At 52.1% G+C, this 17,065-nt stretch overlaps 2 protein-coding genes across 5 annotated transcripts in view; one reads left to right on the plus strand and one right to left on the minus strand.

Moving 5' to 3' along the window:
- VSTM2B (V-set and transmembrane domain containing 2B) overlaps positions 1-17,065 on the plus strand; it is a 28,829-nt gene that overhangs the window by 10,353 nt on the left and 1,411 nt on the right. The gene's annotated exons all lie outside the window — the stretch shown is intronic.
- LOC102405260 overlaps positions 8,996-17,065 on the minus strand; it is a 93,615-nt gene continuing 85,545 nt past the window's right edge. For 2 of the 3 annotated variants that reach the window (XM_044932343.2, XM_025268362.3), the window contains 2 exons: positions 11,046-11,336; positions 8,996-10,159 (listed from right to left, as the gene is read on the minus strand). In XM_044932343.2, coding sequence (XP_044788278.1) covers positions 10,103-10,159; positions 11,046-11,336 — 348 coding nt within the window. In that variant the 3' untranslated portion in view covers positions 8,996-10,102. Of the gene's footprint in view, positions 10,160-11,045; positions 11,337-16,523; positions 16,679-17,065 lie in introns of those variants that run through there. The other variant, XR_006546471.1, reaches the window with a different exon arrangement.

Consider the following 17,065-nt stretch of genomic DNA (forward strand, 5'->3'; position numbering starts at 1 on the left):
ACAAACCTCCTTCCCTGGGATGAGGCTTCTAGGGGAAACAGTCCGCTTGTTGGTGGCTTTGGTGTTCTCAGGAAAGTGAAGTGAAGTCGCTCAGTTGGGTCCAACTCTGCAACCCCATGGGCTGTAGCCTCCTGGGCTTCTCCATCCAAGGGATTTTCCAGGCAAGAGTACCAGAGTGGGCTGCCATTTCCTTCTCCAGGGTTCTCAGGGAAAGTGCTCTAAGTGCAGGATGGATTACCTAGTCCAGTCTTCTCTGGGCTAAGGCTTAGCTGCTGGTGAGCAGAGAGCCGTGGAAGGGGCTGCCGGGTGCCCAGCAGCAGCGGGCCCTCGCTCAGGTCTTCTCGAGCCACACGTCCACCAGCGGGCCCTCGAGAGGCAGGCCTTTTGAGTCTCGTCCCTGTGTCAGCATCCTGGGTGAGGCCATTTCTGGAAAGTACTGGTGGTCCCATTCCGTCATTACCTCTCCCCGGGCTGAAATGTCAGCACCACATTGGGCTGGCTTCTGGTCTTTGTGGTTCAAGGAGAGTGTTTTGGGGGCCCCACCATTCACTGGCTCACCCACGCCCATGCGTTCTGCTCCCTCCAGCTCAGAAGTGACCACCCCACCAGAGGGCTCCTCAGGCGTGAAGGCCAGCTGTGCACAGGGCACCTCTGGAGTGTGCCCAGCTGGACACCCAGTGCTGATAAGGGAGGAGGCCATGGTCAGCCAGGCTTCCCCGCGGCTCAGCTGGTAAAGAATCCACCTGCAGTGCAGATCCCGGTTCGATCCCTGCATCAGGAAGATCCCCTGAAGAAGGGATAGGCTACCCTTCCAGTATTCTTGGGCCTCCCTGGTGGCTCAGCTGGTAAAGAATCTGCCCACAGTGCAGGAGACCAGGGTTCGATCCCTGGGTTGGGAAGATCCCCTGGAGGAGAGCATGGCAACCCACTCCAGTTTCCTTGCCTGGAGAATCCCAGGGACAGAGGAGCCTGGCGGGCTGCAGTTCATGGTGTCGCAAAGAGTTGGACACGACTGAGTGACTAAGCATGCACACACGCTTGGTCAGTCAGGGCCTAGGCAAGCTCTCTTAAAAGAGCTGCCCACTATGGTGGAAAAGACAAAACAAACCTGAGAAAGGCTGACAACAGCTCAGGAGAACGTGTTACCACTTTTCCAACTACTTAATTCTTCCTCTGACATTTCAAACATTCCTTACTATCGGCTAAGCTGGTTCATGGGCAAGCCAGTGTTTGAATGCCAACCAGTCTTCCTATTTCTGGGCCTCACAGAGCTCCAGCCACCCAGAAGTCACAATCCATGCCTCATTCTCTCGCCCTTCATAAGGACTATGCTTCTCATTTTCCACGAGTCCAAGTGCTTGGATTCCAATCCTGACCCATCACTTCCCACCCCCCACAGGCAAGTTCTCATATCTGTTATCATCTGGGTGACACCAGGGCCCACGCAGGACCAGAGGAGATAATCCTCAGAAAGAGTGGAGCTTCGCACAGGCCGGGCACCTAGAAAACACCCATTGATGTTGGCTCTATCAGCATTGTTCATGGGAATGGCATTGACTGTCCCGGGTCATTTCTTGAACGTTTCTGGGGGCTGGACAGGGCACTCCGATCTGAGACTTTGCTCTGAGACATGTTTCCCTCTGTGCAGTGAGTGCATCATGGGGCTAAAGGTGAGGAGACAGCTGATGGCACTTCAAACAGAAAATGCCCTCAGACTGCAAATGGCTCAGCGAGGTACTATTTTCGTCCTTTCTCCTTGCCATTTGGAGGGGGAGGAAAGGAAGTAGGGATAATGCCATGTCCTCATTCTTTCCTGGCTGCAGCTATTTTGCATGAGTCAGGAGCAAGGTGAACAAGGACAGGTTCAGTATGGTTCCTCGCATCCCACCTGCTCACATCTGGGGACCTGGCCCCGAGTGATGGTCAGGCAGCTGAACAGTCTCCAGGGCCGACCTGGACTGGAGAGGGGGTGCCAGTGCCCTCCTCACTGAGACTCTCACCACACGAGATAGAGCCGCCTGTGCAGGGATGGGCGTGTTGGGTGATGGGTCAGGCCTCTGCTGCAGGTTTGGGCCTACACTGTCTCCCATGCACTCTGGCACTCTGGCTTTTGTGTTGGTACCTGCTTGGATGCATTCTCTGATGACTGCTTGGCACCCAGGGACCCATGGGGAGAGGGTGGGATGAAGAGCGGGCTATATGCAGAACCAGGAGGCCAGGACCCCTTCAGGCCCACATGAGCCTCCCTCCCACCAAGCACTACAGGCTTTCCCTGAAGGAGGTCTGCCCACCTTTACCGGATGAATACAGACAAAGATCCAGAGCCCCACCCTCTCTGCCCCCTGGCCCCTGCCCATCGGCTCTCCTTGAAGAAATCTTGGTTTTCTCTAAGCCAGGAAAGCCCAGCTGCAATGTCAGATCCTTACAGCAACTCATTACAGTTGATTCTCACACGAATGCCGCTTAGCGCAAAGGAAGGATCTTTAATAAACCCCCAGGGAGACGGAGCTGACATGGTTCCATGGCTTATTCTGAGCTGGAACTGTGGTGGGGGCTCCTAGCTAACCGTATCTGGTCTGATTGAGGGTGGCCACTGCCCCGGGCATCTGGTAGACCCAGCCCCTGCTTTAGGGAGAAGCTGATGGCCCAACAGTGGTGGCCAGAGAAGCAGGTGCTCTGAGAATGACTCAGGGCTCATAAAGGGTACGACCAGGGTGGGCTGGTAGTGGGGGATCACTCCACAGAGGGAAGGACGGTTCTCTGACCCTGCATCTCAAGGGGTCTTATCCATCCTGAGCACCCAGGAGGGCCCTGCTGCTGTTTGGGCCCCCACGTTTCCCTCCTGTCCTGGGACTGACGCCCTGGGCAGGCAGGCAGAGTTCGTTCTCATGTCTTTGTCCCCAGCACCCCACACTCACATTCCCTGGGCCTGGCACTGATTTGCTCATTCATTCATTTACTTGTACGTTCAGAAAACATCCATTGAGCATCTTATGTGCAAGATCTGTGCTAGGCACTGAGACCACATGTGAACAAGATCAACAGGATCCTAGGAATCTGAAGAGAGGGACATGGCATGACTATCGATCAGTCACACAGCAAGGAGGACTCTGCAGCCATTGCTGGCATTCTAAATGAAGGACCCATGGGCTATGGCCCAGTCAGGAAAGGGCCCCTGACGGAACAACAGTTAAGCCATAAGCTGGGTGATAATTAAGAGTGGGCTTGAGAACGAGAGCGACTAGGGCCTTCCAAGAAGAGGGGCAGCATGTGCAAAGATCCTCTGGCAAGAGGGAGCAGGCGGGTACTAAGGCCTGACAGAGAGTTACTGTGTCTAGGGCACAGAGAGCAAGAAGAGGCACAGGGGAATTAAGTGAAGAGGAGTTCAGGTCATATCCCAGGGAGGCTTTGGCTCTTGGCCATGAATGGGAACAAGTGGCTGGCAGGGCGTGATGCTTTCTGAAATAACATCCTGGCTGCAGCTGTGGAGGCTGGAGAGGTAGGAGCAGAGTGGATATGGGGAGACCACTTCAGAGCCAGTAATCCAGCCAAGAGGTGACAGGGCCAGGACTAAAGGTTTGCATGGATGAGGGACAGGACGGATGGAGAGATGAACTGGAAAACAAGTGTCTGATGAATGAGTGAGGGAAAGATGTGTGACTGGATGACAGAGGTTGGGGGGGGAGGGGTGAAAGGAAGGATGAAGGGACATGTGGCTGGCTGGAAGGAATGTGTGGGAAAAGGCTAAAACTGAGCGGCTGGATGGGAGAGGGGGACAGAAAGAAGGGTGAGTAGATACTTATCCTTGGATGAGTATCTTGTTTCATTGTGTGGATGAAACACGAATGCAAGATGGGCCCAGCAGGAAGAGTGGGGCTGGAGGAGGAGACATGCCTGGGGTCAGGATTCTCCACACCTGACCTCTGCATACCCAGGCCACATCCTCCAGGAAGGGGAGGCTGAAGGGAGAAAGGTCCCAGGTGGTGGTGTGGACCAGAGTTTCATGCCAGGTCATGCCTCTGCCTGCCGGCCCTGGGCCACAGAGAGAACAGGCAGAGCAAGGGGACACAGCCAATTCCCAGCCTGCCCCAGCTCCCTTAACCCCTCAGCCTGCAGAAGGCACCTCTGTCCCTTGCTGTGAGGGGCAGGAGCGGACACTGGGCATTCTGGAGGATGCAGCCTGGCAAAGACTTGATGATGACTGTCCATGTAAAAGTTAAATATATTTTTTCAAGCATTTAAAAAGTCAGATCTCCAGGTAGGCAGATGAGTAGCTGCATTTGCATTAAAAACTAATGTAACAAAAATACACAAGGCAATAATTCATAATGCATTCTATTCTACAGAGTCATCTTTTAATGCGTGACATATCCTGGGCAGCTCCTCTGTGCTAATTTTATTTAATGAGCACATGTTATAGAATTTTCAGAGCACTGTCCCTGGGCAATTAAAATGTGTGAACCTTTTCAGTCCAATTGTGTTCCTGAAGAAAAGTCCTCAGTGTGAAAAAGAAATGTCCAGGTGTTGCCAAGGTGGACTCTAGAGAAAGGTGCTGCTGTTGTGTTCCGCTGTGCTGGCCTTGGGGACCTACAGCCCTTCTCCCCTGGCCCTGGGCCTCCAGGCTGTCACTCCTGCTTTTTCTTGGCCATGCCCAGCTCTCAGGCCTGGACCCACACTGTGAGAAGCCCTCCTTGAGCAGGCACTGATTGAGTGCCCACTGTTTGCCTGACCTGGTTAATCTGAGCACACTCTGCACCGAGAGACATAAAGGCTATGCAGGGGACCAGTGGGAGCTAAAGGAGGCTGAAATGCCTCAAAAAGAAGCAGGGACCACCCCCTTGAAGCACTGACAGGTCTCCCCTTCCTCATCTGTGTACTGGGCACGCCAGCATTCTGGCATCTACAAGTCTGTGAGTTTTAGGTCTGGAAGGGGCCATAAAGAGTCTCTAATGAGTGGTTCCCAAACTTTGTTCCTTGGAGCCCCGGGCTTCCCAGCCCTGTCTCCAGCCACAAACAAAGCAGTTTTGCTTCTAATCTTTTTTTCTTTTTGGGGAGGTGGGGGTTGTTGGGGGTGTGGGAAGAGGAGTGACTTTTTTTTTTGGCCACAATGCTGGGCATGTGGAATCCTAGTTCTCCAGCCAGGGATCAAACCCATGTGCTCTGCATTCGAAGCGCAGGGTCTTAACCACTGGACCATCAGCGAAATTCTCCCTCTAATGGTTTTAAATATTGAGGTTCCACGCAGCAATTAGCTTGAAAAAGGAGGTCTACTGCTTTAAAAGATTTTAAAACTGACTTAGCCCATATATATATATATGGTCCGTCAGACAGAATGTGGTCCACTGGAGAAGGAAATGGCAAACCACTTCAATATTCTTTCCTTGAGAACCCCATGAACAGTCAAAAGGCAAAATGATAGGATACTGAAAGAGGAACTCCCCAGGTCGGTAGGTGCCCAATATGCTACTGGAGATCAGTGGAGAAATAACTCCAGAAAGAATGAAGGGATGGAGCCAAAGCAAAAACAATACCCAGTTTGTGGATATGACTGGTGATAAAGCAAGGTCCGATGCTGTAAAGAGCAATACTGCATAGGAAGCTGGAATGTTAGGTCCATGAATCAAGGCAAATTGGAAGTGGTCAAACAGGAGATGGCAAGAGTGAACGTCAACATTCTAGGAATCAGCGAACTAAAATGGACTGGAATGGGTGAATTTAACTCAGATGACCATTATGTCTACTACTGTGGGCAGGAATCCCTCAGAAGAAATGGAGTAGCCATCATGGTCAACAAAAGAGTCCAAAATGCAGTACTTGGATGCAATCTCAAAAACGGCAGAATGATCTCTGTTCGTTTCCAAGGCAAACCATTCAATATCACAGTAATCCAAGTCTATGCCCCAACCAGTAATGCTGAAGAAGCTGAAGTTGAACGGTTCTGTGAAGACCTACAAGACCTTTTAGAACTAACACCCAAAAAAGATGTCCTTTTCATTATAGGGGACTGGAAGGCAAAAGTAGGAAGTCAAGAAACACCTGGAGTAACAGGCAAATTTGGCCTTGGAATACGGAATGAAGCAGGGCAAAGGCTAATAGAGTTTTGCCAAGAGAACGCACTGGTCATAGCAAACACCATCTTCCAACAACACAAGAGAAGACTCTACACATGGACATCACCAGATGGTCAATACCGAAATCAGATTGATTATATTCTTTGCAGCCAAAGATGGAGAAGCTCTATACAGTCAGCAAAAACAAGACCAGGAGCTGACTGTGGCTCAGATCATGAACTCCTTATTGCCAAATTTAGACTTAAATTGAAGAAAGTAGGGAAAACCGCTAGACCATTCAGGTATGACCTAAATCATATGCCTTATGATTATACAGAGGAAGTGAGAAATAGATTTAAGGGCCTAGATCTGATAGATAGAGTGCCTGATGAACTACGGACTGAGGTTCGTGACATTGTACAGAAGACAGGAATCAAGACCACCCCCGTGGAAAAGAAATGCAAAAGGGCAAAATGGCTGTCTGGGGAGGCCTTACAAATAGCTGTGAAAAGAAGAGAAGCGAAAAGCAAAGGAGCAAAGGAAAGATATAAGCATCTGAATGCAGAGTTCCAAAGAATAGCAAGAAGAGATAAGAAAGCCTTCCTCAGCGATCAATGCAAAGAAATAGAGGAAAACAACAGAATGGGAAAGACTAGAGATCTCTTCAAGAAAATTAGAGATACCAAGCGAACATTTCATGCAAAGATGGGCTTGATAAAGGACAGAAATGGGATGGACCTAACAGAAGCAAAAGATATTAAGAAGAGGTGGCAAGAATACACAGAAGAACTGTACAAAAAAGATCTTCACAACCAAGATAATCACGATGGTGTGATCACTGACCTAGAGCCAGACATCCTGGAATGTGAAGTCAAGTGGGCCTTAGGAAGTATCACTGCAAACAAAGCTAGTGGAGGTGATGGAATTCCAGTTGAGCTATTTCAAATCCTAAAGATGATGCTGTCAAAGTGCTGCACTCAATATGCCAGCAAATTTGGAAGACTCAGCAGTGGCCACAGGACTGGAAAAGGTCAGTTTTCATTCCAATCCCAAAGAAAGGCAATGCCAAAGAATGCTCAAACTACCGCACAATTGCACTCATCTCACACACTAGTAAAATAATGCTCAAAATTCTCCAAGCCAGGCTTCAGCAATACGTGAACCATGAACTTCCAGATGTTCAAGCTGGTTTTAGAAAAGGCAGAGGAACCAGAGATCAAATTGCCAACATCTGCTGGATCATCGAAAAAGCAAGAGAGTTCCAGAAAAGCATCTATTTCTGCTTTATTGTCTATGCCAAAGCCTTTGTGTGGATCACAATAAACTGTGGAAAATTCTGAAAGAGATGGGAATACCAGACCACCTGACCTGCCTCTTGAGAAATCTGTATGCAGGTCAGGAAGCAACAGTTAGAACTGGACATGGAACAACAGACTGGTTCCAAATAGGAAAAGGAGTTCGTCAAGGCTATATATTGTCACCCTGCTTATTTAACTTATATGCAGAGTGCATCATGAGAAGTGCATCATCCCCAATCTTTCAGCTGGGCTGGAAGAAGCACAAGCTGGAATCAAGATTGCCAGGAGAAATATCAATAACCTCAGATATGCAGATGACACCACCCTTATGGCAGAAAGTGAAGAGGAACTAAAAAGCCTCTTGATGAAGGTGAAAGAGGTGAGTTAAAAAGTTGGCTTAAAGCTCAACATTCAGAAAACGAAGATCATGGCATCTGGTCCCATCACTTCATGGGAAATAGATGGGGAAACAGTGGAAACAGTGTCAGACTTTATTTTTCTGGGCTCCAAAATCACTGCAGATGGTGATTGGAGCCATGAAATTAAAAGACGCTTGCTCCTTGGAAGGAAAGTTATGACCAACCTACATAGCATATTCAAAAACAGAGACATTACTTTGCCAACAAAGGTCCGTCTAGTCAAGGCTGTGGTTTTTCCAGTGGTCGTGTATGGATATGAGAGATGGACTGTGAAGAAAGCTGAGTGCTGAAGAAGTGATGCTTTTGAACTGTGGTGTTGGAGAAGACTCTTGAGAGTCTCCTTGGACTGCAAGGAGATCCAACCAGTCCATTCTGAAGGAGATCAGCCCTGGGATTTCTTTGGAAGGACTGATGCTAAAGCTGAAACTCCAGTACTTTGGTCACCTCATGCGAAGAGTTGACTCATTGGAAAAGACTCTGATGCTGGGAGGGATTGGGGGCAGGAGGAGAAGGGGACGACAGAGGATGAGATGGCTGGATGGCATCACTGACTCGATGGACATGAGTTTGAGTGAACTTCCGGAGTTGGTGATGGACAGGGAGGCCTGGTGTGCTGCAGTTCATGGGGTCGCAAAGAGATGGACACGACTGAGCAACTGAACTGAACTGAACTGATAGATATATATATATATATATATATAGTTATTTAGTCACTAAGTGGTGTCTAGCTCTTGCAACCCCATGGACTGGGGCCCACCAGGCTCCTCTGTCCATGGGATCTCCCAGGCAAGAATACCAGAGTGCGTTGCTATTTCCTTCTCCATTTCTCCAGGGGATCTTCCCGGCCCAGTGATCAAACCCATGTCTCCTGCATCTGCTGCATAAGCAGGTGGATACTTTACCACTGAGCCACCAGGGAAGCTCATATACTCATATATGTGTGTGTGTGTATAAATTATACAAAATACTGTTGTCGTTCAGTCACTAAGTCATGTCCACCTCTTTGTGACCCTATGGACTGCAGCACACCAGGTTTCCCTGTCCTCCACTATGTCCTGGAGTTTGCTCAAGTTCATGTCTGTTGAGTCAGTGATGCTATATGTCTCATCCAAAATATGCAAATTATACAAATACACACACACACACACATATACATATACATATACATATATATATAATTTTTCCCTAGGGGAAAAATTTGAAGTGGTTTACAAAGCTGCACGTGGCATAACAGAGTGAAAATTATTTAATGACAAAACTGGGATAAAGGGAAAATGAAGGTGAAGTTAATTTGGAAAAAGATAGACAAAGAGCTGTGTGCACACAGTCTTGGGCAGGTGAAAAAGGTCAGGTAGCGTATGTAGTTGAAGACACAGCTTGTGTTTAAGTTGACAGACAGGAAGCAGCTGGCCAATGCCTTGTGCATCACGCCTGCTTAGACCACTGCGGGTCTCTAAGAACAACTTCCACTCATTCATTGAACAAACACTTTGTAAGCACTGCAGGTTTGGGCAGGGTGCGAAACGACTGTGGGTTTACCCACTGTCAGAGGAGACAGCAATCAAAACATAAGCCACCGTGGCCACTCAAACACAGTGCAGCTAAACATGACTTGCTCTGGAGCCCATGGGGCAACAGGCGCCTCCAGCCAGGCCAAGGAGGATGTGGTGTCTGAGGGACCCCGTGGAGGGAGGGGCAAGTGGTGGGTGAGAGGACATGGGGTGAGCCGTGTGGACGGATGCTGGACCAAGGGAGGTGCGGAGGGGTGTTGAGGAGGGGCCCAGGGAGGAATTAGCCAGCCTGCATGAAGCCACTGGGGGCTGGGGCTGGGGTGGGGGAAGGTGAGTACTTTGCATGTGCACAGAGCACTCTGGCCTCTGCTAGATGGTTGCCTGGCTGTTGGGTTAGTGGACGTGGACAGGCCCGTCAGGAACACTGCGCTGCCCACGTGGGCGCTGATGTGGCGAGAGGCAGGGTTCAAGGACTAGGGCAGGGCTGGGCCTGGGGCAGAGGGTCCGGGGTAAGAAGCAGGCAGATGGAAAGCTGTCTTGGAGGTCATGCTGTGGGCGTCTCTGGGCTGATCCACGGAGGGTGGGCGGGCTCCAGCAGAAGGGAACAGGAAGGTCTGTCTAATAGCAGGAGAGGGAGGGCCCCGTGGCCTCTGTGTGGCAGCCGGTCTGCCTGGAGCCTGGGGCACTGGAGGCAGCGTGGACGCAGGTGAGACAGAACTTGCCCCCAGGGTGGGGTCAGGAAGGCTGAATTCAAAAGTACTGGGCAGTGAACTATAGATAACACCGCTACTGCCTCGCAGCTGTTCACACTTGGGCGCGTTACTTCACCTCTCCATGGCCCACCTGTGTAAGAGCACCGCCGTTCCACATCCCAGAGTCTCCTGAGAGGATTAAAGGAGAGAATTCTCTTGGCACCACGAACAAAGAACCACAGGCCTATTCGCACCCCGCAGCCTCAAAGTTTAAAGAATTTGAATGGGCGAGTAGGAAATCCTCCCCTGAAGATGAGGCCCGGTACTGAGGAGCTGGGAAGCTCCACCCAGCCTGGGAAGCACCCTGATCCTGTGGTCAGGGCTGCCCTTGGCCCTGCAGACAGCAGCCACCCGACCAGAGGGAAAGGCCTGTTTACTGTTTTCATTAAGTGGCACCATTAACGGGTCCTTTGGGGCAAGATTTCATTTCAAAAGAATTAAGGAGCTGGAAAGGAGCTAGCAACAAAGTTGGCCACATTAAAAACCCATTATAAATGTTAAAATACAAAAAAAAAAAAAAGAAAAAACTCATTCCCACGCACTCTCCTTTGGAAGCAGCCTGGGGCTGGGATCAAGCTGAGGTGCCAATGCAGGGGAGCTCCTGACCTTCGACCCTGAGAGTTGGTGTGTGCGGTGGTTAGGTGTGTGGACAGAAGCCAGATGGTCTGTGTTCATGGCCCAGAGTTGCCAATTATTTTAGAGTGGTCTTGGTAGGGCTGCTAGATTTTAGCAACTTAAAATATAGGACACCAGGTTAAATTTGAATTTCAGATAAACAATCAATAGCATTTTAGTGTAAGTATGTCCCATGCAGTATTAGAGATTAACATATATTATACTTTATCTGTTATTTATCTGAAATTCAAATTTAACTGGGCATCCTGTATTTTATCTGGCAACTCTAGGCTTTGGGCAAATTACTTTACCTCTCTGGAGCTGTTTCACCATCAGTAAAATAGGGATAAAATAGTAACCCCTACAGTTAAGAGGATGCAGTTTAAAATAATGTACTTACTGTGGTCCCTGGTCCCAGCGAGGCTCTGTCTTCTTGGGCTCTGGATGTAGATGGGGCCACTTGCTGGGGGAGGAGGGGAGGTGGCCAGGCCCAACCTTCTGGCACATGGGGTCCCACCATGGCTGGAGAGGCAGGATTCATAAGGAAGCTGTTTACGGGGCTGGGGGACAAGGGGACACAGGCAAGGGCCACGAGAACATTCATGTGTGCAAAGCCCTCTGTGCCTGGGTGCTCAGAGAGGGCTTCCTGGAGGAGGCAGCACTTGTTCCAGGCCTGAGGTTCAGGTCCGACCTAGACAAAGGAATAGAAGTCAGTGGTTCTGTAGGGTGAGCCTGGAGTCCACTCGAGGTGCTGGCAGAGAACCGTGGATCGGAGTACAGGGCTGATAGCAAAAAAGCACTGGGGCTGAGGTTGCTGGGGAGAGTACGGAGCAGCCCAGCTGTGGCACTGACGTGGTGGCGCTTTCTCCTGAAGGCAGAGGGAACCCATCAAAGTTTTTGCCCCTCAAGAAGGGTGAACCAGATGCGTTAGAAGGAGGGAGGCAGGCACAGGGTGGCAGTGGAGGCAGGAAGGCGCTTTAAGAGGTCACTGCCGCACTGGGGTCCAGGGGGACAGGGGACAGGACGCCGAGAGGCATGGCTAAAACAGGCAGGGACACGCGTGTCTGTCCCCACCCTGTGGGCTTCCCTGGGGGCGCAGCTGGTGAAGAACCCGCCCGCAGTGCAGGAGACCCGGGTTCAACCCCTGGGTCAGGAAGATCCCCTGGAGGAGGGAAAGGCTACCCACTCCAGTATTCTGGCCTGGAGAACTCCATGGGCTGTATGGTCCGTGGGGTCGCAAAGAGTCGGACACGACTGAGCACCTTTCACTTCAGTACCCCATTGAGCCCGGAGCACTCCCAGCCCAGACACAGGGGCTGCCCTGCGGACGTCACCTCCCGTGGACATGGACCCCCAGCAGGAGGACAGCTTGTGCTCACACCCAGGAGCCAGCTGCCCAAGGCTGGGGCAGGGCCAGCACAGGGCCAAGGCAGCCACAGCCCGCCCTCCTCTTGCACCTCTTCAGCCCACACTTTCAGTTTCCTTTAAAGACCAAGGCCATTGGTTGCTCCTAGTTTTGCCCTAGTTACCGGCACACGTTAATTTTATGGCAGAAATTAATTCTATCCAGTCCTGTTAGTGCTCGATTATTCCTTGCTGATTCCCTTTGAATAAATATCTGTGAAGAGGGTTTAATTAAAACATCAACAAGGGGAGCAGCTCCTTGAAAGGTGGTATCTTCCCACCCAGCTGCGGCTGGGCTGCCGGGCCTAACCAGCACAGCATTCAGGGGAGGCCAGAGAGCCAGGGTAGTATGGGTGCAGGGGGCCATCAGGAAGCCAGGCATGGCAGGGCAAGGGGAGCCAGCCCCGCATGGTCACCCCAGGGTGTAGGAATGAAGGTGAGCTGACAGCCAGGCCTCCTGGATCCCGTACCAGAGCTTGCCCAGAGGTTGCAAACTCAGACCCCTACAGAGGGCCAAGCATGGGGGTGCAGATGAGCGAAGCAGGTTGAGGAGAGGGCTGACTCCAGGGCATCAAGGAGGAAACAGGCAGCCGCTAGGGCCCGGCCTGGGCTGAGCAGAGCAGTGAGCAGGAGATCCCTGCTGAGAAGACAGTGGCCAGTCATGCAGCTAGGTGGCTGGCAGGCCCAGGGCTGCTGGGTCGTGGGCCTTTCCAGTTCACATACCAATTTGTGCTTTTACGTAAAAGTCTCCCACATTTTACCTGTTGGATTATAATTTACAATTTTTAGAGCTCTGCATGCACCACGCCAGACCCTTTTGCATTCCAGACTGAATCCTCAAGTGGAAACTCAGTGCTTCTCCATTGCCCCAGGCTCTGTGACTGTGCGTGTGTCCCCCACAGATAACGGCACGGTGCCTGACCGTGGCCAAGATGACCAAGTGTTCTATTCCACAAGCCCCTGCAAATCTCCTTGTACCCTGCCCCAGGAAGCTCCTAGAGGAGGCCTTCCTCTTTGTCTGGGCTCGGCCACCACCACACTCACGGTCAGGGCCAGTGATGGGAATGAGGGTAAGAGCCAGTCTGCTCCCAGCTGCCCCAGACAGACAGGCCTCCGTCTCCACGGTAAGTGGATGTCCAAGTGCAGCCCACAAAGTCCAGCCGTGCCCAGACTCTTGCTGCTTGGGGGCTGGCCCCTTCTCTTATTCTCACATAGCAGCAAAGGGGAAAAGGAATAGAAGCGAACAGCCACACTGAAGGAAACTCATCCAGGGCACTCCACTTGGTTTTCTAACATTTTCAGCCAAAAAGCCCCTATTCAAACACATGTTATGACAGCAGAAAATGCCGAATGGATGTACGTGGGCTTGCTCTGCTTGACACAGAGGAGGGCCCTGTCCTCCGGACCTCGTCACAGTCCTGATGTTAGGATACCCACGCTCACTGGTGGAGTGGATTTGTCCATGAGGCTGGACTAGTTCTCTTCTGCCTGTGCTCAGCATGGGAATATTCTAATGCAGCACTTGAGGGGGCAAAGGCCAGGCACTGAGGGGTCACCCACAGGGTGAACCTCCAACTTTGCTTAGGTCCCAAGAGCCAGAATCAACCTGTTAGCCATTTTTGTGTGTAGAACCAGAGCACAAATGTATCTGAGTTTTACTGACTCAAACCTGAAATAAATTTTTAGTTTTTAAGCTACAGACAAAACAAAACAAAATACAGCCTCTGAGCAGCACTGGCCTCTGAGGGCACCTTTGCAAACTTCTGACCCAAGCCAGCCCCTCTGCGGCAGCCCCCAGGCCAGGAGAAGAGACTGCAGTGGGGAGGGAAGAGGCTGCAGACACCAAACGATCCCAGACGTGTGGGCGGGGCGGGTGGCGGAGGGCATGGTTGTCCTGGGCTCACAGGTCAGCTGGGGAGCAGCCTACCAGTCCTGATGCCTGCAGAGGGGGGTGGTCCCCCCAGTGCCCCCGTGCCTGTAGGAGTCCAGGCCAGAGTAGGGGTGTCCTCTGCATCCCGCTCCCAGGAACCGACTGTCAGGAACCTCCAGTGGGGGCAAAGTGAGGATCCCAGAGGGTGAGTGGAGCCCAGCCTCCTTCACTGCCATCATGAGGAGATAAACGGCCCCAGAGATTCCCTGTTGTTTTCTGATGTGGGCTTTGGAATTCTGCCATTGCTGGGTAAATAGAAAAGCAGGATTTTCCAGTGGAAGCTGCTCGAACTGGCACCTTCACTGTGCCCATGGGTCCGGGTGCACCCACAGTGTTCTTTGGGAAGTGGCTCTGGTGTGAGTCTTACCCCACTCGCCACCCAAATGATAAAAGTTAATATTCACAGAGCAGCTTTGATTTCTGTAAGAATGATTACCAAAACAGTGCTATCTGTTTAATACAAAGAGTGAATCAGCTGCTATTCCATCAGATGCTTCCCTCACCTCTCAAGCAGCCTAATTTTCCGGCTTAACCACAACATCAACTTCTGCGTGCTGCAGAGCCCTTCCTGGCCCTCCTTAGGAAAGGAGGAAATAGACTGTTAGCAACCAGTCATCGCAGCAGCCTGCATGTCCTTGGGAACATCGACCTCTCCACGGCGCATGGTACAGGAGGCCAGGATAGGAGGTCCTGCCTCGGCTGAGCCAGAGGCACTCTCCTGGTCCTTGCTCTGGAGGGTCGGGTGAGCCCTGGACAGCGCAGACAGTCCTGCCTCGCTCCAGGAAACGGTGAGGACGTGCACTAGGGCAGCAGATGCTGGAGCAGGGGCGGGTCTATCTGTTTATTCCATCTTGGAAAATGTTTCTCTCAGGAGGACAGCCCTCAAAATTGGTTCTTCTCCAACACTTTTCAGAAAAGTAATTATGTTGTCCTTTTCATTCACATTTTATTCACATGGCTCTTACTCTGTTTGAGGCACTGTTTTTTTACATGATTGTATCTATCAGTGAGCTTCTGACGCTAAATCATGGTGGCTTGGATGTTTTAGGTCATGGTTCTGTGGGTCAGTGGGTATTTCTCCTGCTGGTGTCTGTCAGCTTCTTCATGCACCTGTGGTCATCTGCCCTTTCATTTGGAGCCAGCTGGTCTAGAGGGACCTCAGCTGAGACATCTCGTGGCTCTTAACCTGCAGCAGGCCAGCCCAGTCTTCTCTCATGGCAGTGGGTTCCAAAAGCCACAGAGAAAGGCAAGCCCCGGTGCACTTTTCAAGCTGTTGCTTGCTTCACGCTTGATAATGTTCATTGGCCAAAGCAAGTCCTGTGGCCAGCCTCGTCAGTGTGCGAGGGCACCGTCACAGAAGGTGCGGGAGGAGGGGCATTTGTAGCCGTTTCTGCGACCTACCACTGTCATCTTGCTTAGTCTGGACCCAGCCTGGGGAGCCGTGCCCTGCACATACTCATTGCATGGCGCCATGCATGTGCAATCCACATTTTACAGAGTGTGCCCCAGGACCCAGAGAGGTGAAGGATGTTGCACGGGTCCCACAGCAACCTGGCCAGAAGCTGTCCTGGTTCCAGCCCACTACCCCATCCCACCTCCTCGGGTCCCATCCATGGCAATGCGGGGTCAGGGAGACGAAGACATGCCACCCAGGAGCCAAACCCAGCTCCCCCGACGCAGACATCCTCAAGCAGAGACACGGACGACCCTTGTGCCTGCCTTCCCTGGGCACTGGCCTCCGGGAGCGCCTGCTCTGCAGCCCCTGTTGCCCCCGCCTGGCCCTGTCCCGCTCCACAGCTCCTGTTGCTCCCCGCCTGGCCCTGGCCCGCTCCGCAGCCCCTGTTGCCCCCGCCTGGCCCTGGCCTCCTCTGCAGCCCTTGTTGCCTGCCATTAGCCCAGCACAGGAGCAGGGTGGTTGTTTCAGTTCAGGGTTGTTTCAAAGTCTGCAATTTTACAACTTTTAAACATGAGAAGACTGCAATAGTGGAAAAGACAAAGTCGACAGTATTCAGAGGCAAATTAACATTTCTTCCCCAGAGTTCTGCAGTGTTCACCCCGCCTGGCTTGCCATTTGCCGTGCCTCCTGGCCCAGCCTGCCTTGAGGATCTGGATGTGTCCTTCTGCACACTCACATCTGCTTTTAAGTGCCTCGCGCACTTGTTTCTGTCTTGCCTGCACGGGCCTGAGTGTCAGGGTTTGCAGGAGCAGATAGATCTGCACCAGGAGATGGGGAGGCCAGTGGGGCTGGGCTGGCCACGTGAGCCCTGTGGGCCAAGGAGCCAGTACCCTGCTGGTCACCCCTATTTCCACACCTCCAAGCCTTGGTGAGTCCACCCAGGCATCTGGGCTTCCATCAGCTTGTCTGTTACCACATCCACCCTTGTCCTTCCCAGAGACACACGGCCATGAGGAGCAGCAAAGGAAGACCCAAGCCTTTGGAGTGACCGCACCGTGGTCCTCCCTATGACAGGGGGCAAGAGGGTTTGTCAACTTGGGTGAAGCTGCAGAGGAGGGCCGGGAGTGGTGACGACGTGAAAACAGTACCGCAAGGGAAGGTCGCCCGTTAGGGCCCTCCTGTCCTTGTGCTTCTCGGCGGGGGCTCAGGGCTGGGTTCAGAAATGCTGACCTTGGATAGGACGGGCACAGCAGATGGCCTCTGCCCTCTTTTCTTTCAGATCTTCCAACACAGCCCTCGTTTCCTAAAACGAACAGATGGAATCCTGGCATCTCAAGCCAGAATGGCCCTGGATCATTTGTCCAAGCCCCTCCTCGTACAGAGGGGAGAGTGGGGCCCAGGTCACAAGAATGAGGGAAACACCTTGGACAAGAAAGACAAAAGGCTCTTCCCCCTGGAGTGGGGAAGAAGTCAGGGGCTGAAGACCGGGCTTGTCAGGGAAGCCACAAACCCGGCCAGGCTGGCGGTAGCTCCTGCAAGCAGCCGGGTGGAGGGGCCATGGCCTCTGTGCATGTCCACGGGCCGGGAAGGGCCTCCTGCACCTCCCCTCAGGGTACAGGGCTCCAGCCCAGCTGGCTAGGCGGGGAGAAGGGAGGAGAGGTTTCCATAAGGTGCAGATAGGCAGGGTGTG

This window comes from Bubalus bubalis, chromosome 18 (assembly GCF_019923935.1).
Source record: "Bubalus bubalis isolate 160015118507 breed Murrah chromosome 18, NDDB_SH_1, whole genome shotgun sequence".
Classification (NCBI taxonomy): domain Eukaryota; kingdom Metazoa; phylum Chordata; class Mammalia; order Artiodactyla; family Bovidae; genus Bubalus; species Bubalus bubalis.